Source organism: Bison bison, unplaced genomic scaffold (assembly GCF_000754665.1).
Source record: "Bison bison bison isolate TAMUID 2011002044 unplaced genomic scaffold, Bison_UMD1.0 scf7180017864304, whole genome shotgun sequence".
Taxonomy (NCBI): domain Eukaryota; kingdom Metazoa; phylum Chordata; class Mammalia; order Artiodactyla; family Bovidae; genus Bison; species Bison bison.
The window spans coordinates 14,393,387-14,402,281 of NW_011494876.1; the positions used below are offsets into that span (position 1 = coordinate 14,393,387).

Here is an 8,895-nt window from a genome sequence, read left to right on the forward strand (position 1 = left end):
GGTGCGCAGGACGCTGCTGCACGCGGCGCTCAGAGTGTGGATCATTCAGGCCTGGTGGAGGGTCAAGCTGGCGCGGCTGCAAGATAGCAGGCGGCGGGCAGCTCTGGAGAACTTCACACGGAAGGAGTGGGCAGCAGTCAGGCTGCAGTCCTGGGTCCGCATGTGGCGCATCCGTCGGCGCTACTGCCGTCTGCTCGATGCTGCCCGCATCATCCAGGCCTACTGGAGGTGCCACTCCTGCACTTCCCGGGGTTTCATCAAGGGCTACTACAGAGTCACAGCCAACCAGCTACATCTCGAACTCGAGATCTTGCTGGGCTCAGGGCCTTGCATTGTGACGGAGTGTATTCCCCTTCCAATAAAGCAGTGAAGTGGTCTATACCCAGCCCCTCTCTGCTTGATAAACTCCAGGACATCAGGGCCAAGGGTGGCAAATGGTTAGCATCTCACATGCTAGCTCTGAGGAATTGGCACGGGTTGTCTGAGGCTCTGAGGTTTTCTGAGGAAGAGGATTCTGAGCCCTAGTCCAGACTGAGCAGTTCAGTTCAGTCGCTCAGTCATGTCCGACTCTTTGCAACCCCATGAATGGTAGCATGCCAGGCCTCCCTGTCCAGCACCATCTCCCGGAGTTCACCTAAACTCATGTCCATCGAGTCAGTGATGCCATCCAGCCATCTCATCCTCTGTTGTCCCCTTCTCCTGCCTCCAAACCCTCCCAGCATCAGAGTCTTTTCCAATGAGTCAACTCTTCGCATGAGGTGGCCAAAGTACTGGAGTTCCAGCTTTACCATCAGTCCTTCCAAAGAACACCCAGGACTGATCGATCTCCTTCAGAATGGACTGGTTGGATCCCCTTGCAGTCCAAGGGACTCTAGATTGTGATTGATTAGCAATGTCTGACATAGGCAGGGAAGTTGGGAGTACAGATCTGCCATGTCGCCAACTCAGAGAGCATCACTCATGTTTGGTCAATGGAAATGGTGCCTCTCCCCAAGGCTGGGTATAATGGAAGCCTGGGGCAGGGATGGGGTTGTCCCACACAACAGCACATTTGCCAGGAATTCATTCACCCCAGTCTATTTGCTCTGGGCGTGATCTCCCATCCTCATGACTGAGGGGAGCCCACCACCCCAAAGTCTTGATCCTGGTTCCTGTTGTTTCATAAACTGCACCCTGCATCCAACCCCCTGTAAATGGAGGACGAGAAAAGATGGAAGAGGCAGACTACCTCAGATCAGTAGGTGGCAGGTTTAGTAAGCAAGGGAACTTATTTACAAGGCTTGTCTTGGGCAGCTGCAGACAAGTAGATCTCTGTTCTGCACTTGCATGCCAGCATTTTGAAAGTTTATATAGAGGCCTTAATGAGGTTCAGCCACATAAACCATCCAGATATTCTCAATAACACATTACTCTCAAGGCTATATCCTTGAAAATGCCTCTCACTGTGGGAATGGTGGGTAGATCCTACACTTCAAGGACAAGGGAGGCAGTGTTCAGTTCAGTTCAGTTCAGTTGCTCAGTTGTGTTCGACTCTTTGTGACCCCATGGAAACGTCAGGGTTCTCTGTCCATCACCAACTCCCGGAGCTTGCTCAAACGCATGTCCATTGAGTCACTGAAGCCATCCAACCATCTCACCCTCTGTTGTCCCCTTCTCCTGCCTTCGATCTTTCCCAGCATTAGGGTCTTTTCCAATGAGTCAGTTTTTCGCATCAGTTGGCCAAAGTACTAGAGTTTCAGCTTCAGTATCAGTCCTTCCAATGAATGTTCAGGACTGATTTCCTGGAGGATTATTGACTGGTTTAATCTCCTTGCAGTCCAAGGGACTCTCAAGAGTCTTCTCCAACACCACAATTCAAAAGCATCAATTCTTTGGCACTCAGCTTTCTTTGTAGTTCAACTCTCACATCCATACATGACTACTGGAAAAACCATAGCTTTGACTAGATGGACCTTTGTTGGCAAAGTAATGTCTCTGCTTTTTACTGTGCTGTCTGGGTTGGTCACAGCTTTTCTTCCAAGGAAAGGGAGGGGATGACGGGCATCCAGTTGCCCAGGTCTCTCTTGTGTGTCAGCAGCAGTACGTCTTTTCAACAACCCCTTCCAATAACTTCCTGCTCACTTTAGGGGCTGTAACTTCACACTTGGCCTCCAAGTTAGAATCTGAACCCCAAACTGAAAATGGTTAGAGTGCATGGTCCCTGTCCTCATTCCTACCTCAAACTCTGTCCCTCACTCTCTGACCCTGAATGGAGGCTTGGACTCATTCTCTTCCAGACCTTACTGATGTGGGAGGTTCCACAGGCTTGGGGTTGGGGGTGGGGTTAAAGAAGGCATTCCACTTCTAGCTGAACCTTCTGGTGAGTGTCAGCCCCTAGGTGATCACAGATCCAGACCTGAGAAGGCAGAAGCTGGGTCTCCCTCACCCTCTCCCCAGTTTCTGCAAGAACTGGTCCTCTGACCATCCCTTCTTGTGACAAGCTGCCACACTGGGGCCTAAGTGATGATAAAGGGCCAATTAAGAGGTCAAGCTTAGGTTGTCCTTCTGCCCATCTAGGCACTGCTATTTCACGGTTTCCTGCAGAGAGAGGCGGTCTGAGGTCTTGGGTTATTCCCCATCCAAGCTGCAAGCCCAGAAGCCCTACCTCTATCCCGGCTCCATGTGGTCTGCCCTGGCAAGTGGGTCCCTGAGCTCACATTTCCCAGAGGTCTCCTGCTCCAGCTCTCTGTCTTGCACTGGGGCTTGAGCTGTGTCTTTCCCACTTTTTGTCCCTCTGTGTCCTGCCCCTGTGTCTCACTCAGGTTCTGGTCTCTCTCTCTTGCTCTGAAGGATTTCTGTCCCCTCTCCCCTCATTTCCCTTTCTCTCTTGTGTTCAGTGACTCAGAGTTAACAGCAAGGACTTTCGAACCAAACCGAGCTAAGTCACACCAACGTGGCTTCCCCACTCACTGCTGTGTGGCCATGGATATGTCATTTTTCCTATCTGAGCCCCAGTTCTCTGAGCTGTGAAGTGGGGCTAATAATCCTCATCATTCAGTGTGAATGTCAAATAGCATAAAAATCCAGCCTTAGCAAAAGAACAAGGAAAGAAGGTTACATTTACACACCTTAAAAACTGGCAGTCAGAGTGGGAAGGGAATCATGTTTAGTCCAATTAAGAACACCAAAGGTTCCCTACCATCAGAATCAACTGCAAATGTTTGGGGCTTCCCTGGAATGCCCTGGAGCCTGTGCTCAGCAACAAGAGAAGCCACCGCAACTAAAGAAAAACCCACACAGCAAGAAGACCCAGCACAGCCATAAATAAATACATAAAATTACAAAATTTTTAAAAAAGAAGGAAAAAAGTATATACACGAAACTATAAATAATTACATTAGGAGTGTGAGTGTGCATGCTGAGTCACTTCAGTCATGTCTGGCTCTTTGCAGCCCCATGGACTATAGCCCTCCAGGCTCCCCTGTTCACGGGATTCTGGAGGCAAGAATATGGGGTGGGTTGCCATGCCCTCCTCCAGGGGACCTTCCTGACCCAGGGATCAAAACCACATCTCTTATGTCTTCTGTGAGAAGAGTTGAATTGCTGATCCATTTATATAATAGTGGGAACCTCTATGAGGCCCTAGGACCAGCAAACCTGCTTTCCTTCCCCTTCAGGCTCTGGGGCTGGGAGTATATTCAAGGGGCTGATCCCACTGACACTCATTGACTCCTCCTTATTTCTTTCTGCCCCTCCCGGAAGGGATCTACTGAGGCCCTCTAGGAGGAAACTCTGGTAGAGGTGGCAGAGAATGGTGGGGATAGGGTAGGAGGATGGGGAGAGACCCCAGAATGCTGGTACTTCTGTGGTCACCCGAAGTGGTTCTGAGGGCTGCCTGTGTTTGGTTTCCTGTGCTATGGCCCTTACCCCAGCCTCAGGAGATGTACCCTCATCATGATCAAGCCAGCACACGTGCAAAAACTCCCCTTGGATGATGTTACCCCTGTGCTCCTCAGCCCCTGAGGAGGCTCCTCCCTGCCCACTGGCTTGAGTCTGAGCAGGTCCTGGTGGCATTCAAAACCCCAACACCTCCTTGCTTCTAGGGTCACCACATCCACCAACACCCCAGTCCCTGGCCTCTTCCCTAATCAGTTGTAAGGTCTCAGCACCTCAGTTTCCTCATCTGTGAAGTGGGATGAACGTCATCAGGGACAGTAGTGACTAGGGGCTAGACTCTGGAGGCAGACTAATGGGGACATTAAACTGATGTGGGTCTCCCAGGAGTCTGGCCAACACCTTTATCTTCACAGGGATGCTTCCTGTGCCTTCACTGTCCCATGCATTGTACTCCACTGTTGCCGCATTCTCCAATTTACTCTTGTTCTTTCCACTCTCCCATTCATTATCTTCACATTGACACTCCCTTTCAGCCTTCAATGCCCTCCTCCTCTTCTCTTCAACTGCTCTCCCCCTAGCCCCACACCGATTTCCTCCACACTCCCTCTTCACACTGCAATGCATTTCTGTGACCCCCGGGGCTGTGACCCTGAGGGGACCAGGGCCTCACTATAGCCAAGCGGGTCTTTAGAGGCCAGGAACAGGAAGAGGTGGGGCCCTGTGCGGTGTCTGACTGACCCCCCGTTTCCTCACTGCGACATTGAGGTCCTCAGGGAAAGAAGAAGAATATAGAAGAGTGCTTGAGGCCACTTGAGCCTGAGATGTGGGTCCTGGCTGGTCCTGAGGTCTTAGGGGTTTTCTGGCCTGTGTGGTTCTTGCTTTCCCTGCTAAGTCGCTTCAGTCATGTCACTCTGTGCGACCCCATAGACGGCAGCCCACCAGGCTTCCCTGTCCCTGGGATTCTCCAGGCAAGAATACTGGAGTGGGTTGCCATTTCCTTCTCCAATGCATGAAAGTGAAAAGTGAAAGTGAAGTCGCTCAGTTGTGTCCGACTCTGTGCGACCCCATGGACTGCAGCCTACCAGGCTCCTCCGTCCATGGGATTTTCCAGGCAAGAGTACTGGAATGGGGTGCCATTGCCTTCTCCTCTTGCTTTCCCAGGGACCTAATAAACAGGAGACTTACAGATAGATAAGACATAGGAAGTTTAGCCACAGGAAGGGAGTTTACTTTGTTCCCCCAACTCTGATATCCTCATCAGAGATGATCATTGTTAATTTTTGTGGATATCTTCCTAATTTCTACCACCTTTTAAATTAATACCTTTACAGGATATGTGTATAAATCTATGCTTTTATTTAGTTCATTTTGATTTGATGAACTTGCTAATCTTGCTAAATCTTGTACAATCTTCTATATCAGTACATAGAGGGCACACTCGTTGCTTTTAACTGTTATTTGGTATACCATTGTTTAAACGAACTGAAATCAGGACTGCCCTGGTGGTCTACTGGCTAAGACTTTGCACTCCCAATGCAAGGGGCCCGGTTCCACCCCTGGTTGGAGAACCAGATCCCACATGCCACAGTTAAAAGATCCCGAATGCTGCAATGAAGATCAAAGATTCTAAGCATGACAGCTACCATCTGGCACAGCCAAACAAACAAACAAATAAAAATAACCATTAAAATAAATTAATTGAATTCTATCATACTCAGTGAAGTAAGTCAGAAAGAGAAAGACAAATACCATATGATACTCATATGTAGGATCTAAAATATGACACAGATGAACTTATCTACGGAACAGAAACAGATTCACATAGATAACAAACTTGTGGTTGCCAAAGAGGAGGAAGAGTTGGGGAGAGATGGACTGGGAGTTTGGGATTAGCAGACACAAACTATTATGTATAACATGGATAAACAAGGTCCTACTGTGTAGTGCAGGGAACTGTATATTATATCCTATGATAATCCATAATGGAAAAGAATATGAAAAAGAATGTATATATATTATATATAACTGAACCACTTTGCTGTATAGCAGAAATTAACACAGCATTATAAATCAATTACTTCAATAAAATAAATTTAAAAAACAAATGAACCAAAACCCTCTTAACGAATACCAGGTAGGCTTTAATGAGCAACGTTATATACCTTTCCATCAGTGGGTCAGTATTTGAGGTGTTCTTCTTTGTAACCAGAACTGTGTTCATTTAGGTTGGAAAGAAAGGACAGGTTCTTAAGTTTTCCTTAGAAGGGGCTCAGCCGTTGGGAGTCATTCTGGTGCCTGAGTCATAGGTGCCCTTATGACATCATGCTCTCTCCTTCCTCCCCTCCATCTCTTCCGGCCAGAGCACTGGCTTGGACAGCAGACCTGAAAGCAATGGGAACATCTAGCCCCTAACCATGGGTAATTTAGTAGAGTTAAGACCTAAGGGGGTTTGACTATCCAACCCAAACAATGGGCATTTAATGTCTTATGAGATAGATCTACCCAAGCTTTCTGGAGCTGGGTACATCTCCATAGTTAGCTCAGGATAGGATCCCTTCTCATGTCTGAGATCCTAGGAAAGTCCAGGAAGCCTCGTGTGTGGCTGACTTGGCACCTAGTGGTGGGCAGAGCACCCTTACTTTTATGTTTTTCTCTCTAACCTCTGATAAGGACAGCAAACCTTCCAAATTATAATCACAGGTTATGATGAAGTCTCACTGATAGAACAGAGCTTGAAGGAGCAAAGGAGAGGGGAGCAAGGGATTCCACTTCCAACACCCTACCCACACCACTGCCACTGCCCTCCCACCCTTCCCTGGGTAGATGGATCTGGGATACTGTGTTGGGGAGAGCCTTGACTTGTGTTATCTCTGGCCCTTGTGGCCCAGTGGAGTGACTCAAAGGTCTGTGACCATGTAATTTATTTTCCAAAGGCAGATGCTTCAGGGAGTGAAAGGGGCACTTATCAACATCACACCAGGACAACAGGCACAGACCCAGGATATGCTAGGCAAACTGGGACGAACGGCCACCACACAGAGTAGGAAATGGAGAGGGGGTGACCCCTCCTTGGCTGTCTTTTCCCCCTATTTCTTCCTTAGGTTGAGAGTCTAGCCAAGGTGTGTGCTAAGGAGGAGGGCAAAGAGTGTGAATCCAGGCCTCACACGGTTGAGAGACTCAAAGTGAGGATTGTGTTTGGGCAATGCAAAGGCCAAGGTACAGGAAGACAGGGGTGTGTGAGCGCATGCACATATGCGCGTGTATCTTTGTAATGAAGTACGTGTTGACTGGTGTTAAGAGCTTAAAGTGTGTGAGGTGCAGGAATCTTTTAACATTTTGGTGAGGCAGAGGGAGGCAGCAGGCAGGTTTAACCTGAAGTCAGAGGTGAGACAGCAGGGAGAGCAAAAATGCCACTCTTCCAGCAGATGAGAGGCGACGGAAGGGAAGAGTCATGGTTCTCAGGTAGGTGGTCAGGTCCAGGTGAAATGGCTATCTCTTTCACTTCTAGATCAGGGTGTTCCTGCTGTAGATGGTCAACCAGGTCCGTGCAAAACTGGGTAAGGTTGCAAGTGCAGGTGCACCTCCATTGTACAGACGGAGACCCTGAGACCCAGAGGACGAGATGAGGCTCCCATGTCCATTAACCGGAGAGTGGCAGAAGCAGGACACTTAGTCGATCTCGAGGTGCAGCTGCTGCTCACGACAGATCTCCCAAACGTCAGAGAAATGGCCCCTTCCTGCCACAACTTAGGGCCAAAATGTATGTGTTTCTTAAGTGTCCTCTGTTTTCTCTTTTAAGGCCCCAAAGTAAGAATCGTGAGAAAAGAAGAAAACAAGGCGATTGTTTCCATTCAGGCCTGGTGGCGGGGCACTCTGGTGCGCAGGACGCTGCTGCATGCGGCTCTCAGAGCATGGATCATTCAATGCTGGTGGAAACAGAAACTGGTGCTGCTGATGGAGAACAGGCGACGGGTGGCCCTAGATGCCTTCGCAAGGCAAGAATGGGCAGTGGTCAAGCTACAATCCTGGGTCCGCATGTGGTGCATCCGCCTTCGTTATTTACGTTTGCTCCATGCCGTCCGCATCATCCAGGTCTATTGGCGCTGGCATAGTTGTCATACCCGTGGTTTCATTCAGGGCCATTATGACCTCAAAGAAAACCAACTGAATCTTCAACTTGAAATCTCTTTGGGTTCACAAGCTTGTAGAGTACAACAATGCATACCACTTCCAATAAAGGAATGACCAGGTCTGCTATATCTGTGTCCCCAGCTCTTTTGTCAGACATACCTCAAGAAGGTCATTAGGCTAAGGATGGCAAACACTTCAGTTCAGGTTTAGTTCAGTCGCTCAGTCGTGTCTGACTCTGCGACCCCATGAATCGCAGCACGCCAGGCCTCCCTGTCCATCACCAACTCCCGGAGTTAACTCAAATTCATGTTCATCGAGTCGGTGATGCCATCCAGCCATCTCATCCTCTTCTCCTCCTGCCTTCAATCACTCCCAGCATCAGGGTCTTTTTCAATGAGTCAACTCTTCGCATGAGGTGGCCAAAGTACTGGAGTTTCAGCTTTAGCATCATTCCTTCCAAAGAACACCCAGGACTGATCTCCTCTAGAATGGACTGGCTGGATCTCCTTGCAGTCCAAGGGACTCTCAAGAGTCTTCTCCAACACCACAGTTCAAAAGCATCAATTCTTTGGTGCTCAGTTTTCTTCACAGTCCAACTCTCACATCCATACATGACCACTGGGAAAACCATAGCCTTGACTAGATGAACCTTTGTTGGCAAAGTAATGTCTCTGCTTTTCAATATGCTGTCTAGGTTGGTCATAACTTTCCTTCCAAGGAGTAAGCGTCTTCTAATTTCATGGCTGCAATCACCATCTGCAGTGACTTTGGAGCCCAAAAAAATAAAGTCTGACACTGTTTCCACTGTTTCCCCATCTATTTCCCATGAAGTGATGGGACCAGATGCCATGATCTTAGTTTTCTGAATGCTGAGCTTTAAGCCAACTT

The 8,895-nt window shown here is 48.7% G+C and overlaps 2 protein-coding genes across 3 annotated transcripts in view; both read left to right on the top strand.

Annotated features, from left to right (window-relative positions):
- Window positions 1-370, top strand: part of IQCF1 (IQ motif containing F1) — a 3,616-nt gene extending 3,246 nt beyond the window's left edge. The window contains 1 exon segment of the mRNA XM_010851946.1: window positions 34-370. Within this exon segment, the coding sequence (XP_010850248.1) occupies window positions 34-370 (337 nt within the window).
- Window positions 371-6,210: 5,840 nt separating this feature from the next.
- Window positions 6,211-8,133, top strand: IQCF5 (IQ motif containing F5). Of its 2 annotated transcripts, none has more exons than XM_010851775.1 (2): window positions 6,211-6,294; window positions 7,676-8,133. In XM_010851775.1, exons 1-2 carry the CDS (start codon window positions 6,291-6,293, stop codon window positions 8,119-8,121), a joined length of 450 nt encoding a protein of 149 aa, XP_010850077.1. In that variant the 5' UTR covers window positions 6,211-6,290; the 3' UTR covers window positions 8,122-8,133. The 2 variants fall into 2 exon arrangements, with proteins under 2 accessions (XP_010850077.1, XP_010850076.1); XM_010851774.1 differs by lacking the exon at window positions 6,211-6,294 and adding an exon at window positions 7,038-7,338.
- Window positions 8,134-8,895: the final 762 nt, after the last annotated feature.

Coding starts and splice junctions, on each gene's coding strand:
- IQCF5 (XM_010851774.1), top strand. CDS start 7,284: ATGCCACTCTTCCAGCAGATGAGAGGCGACGGAAGGGAAGAGTCATGG. Junction 7,339..7,675: donor GGAAGAGTCATGGTTCTCAG/GTAGGTGGTCAG, acceptor TTCTCTTTTAAG/GCCCCAAAGTAAGAATCGTG.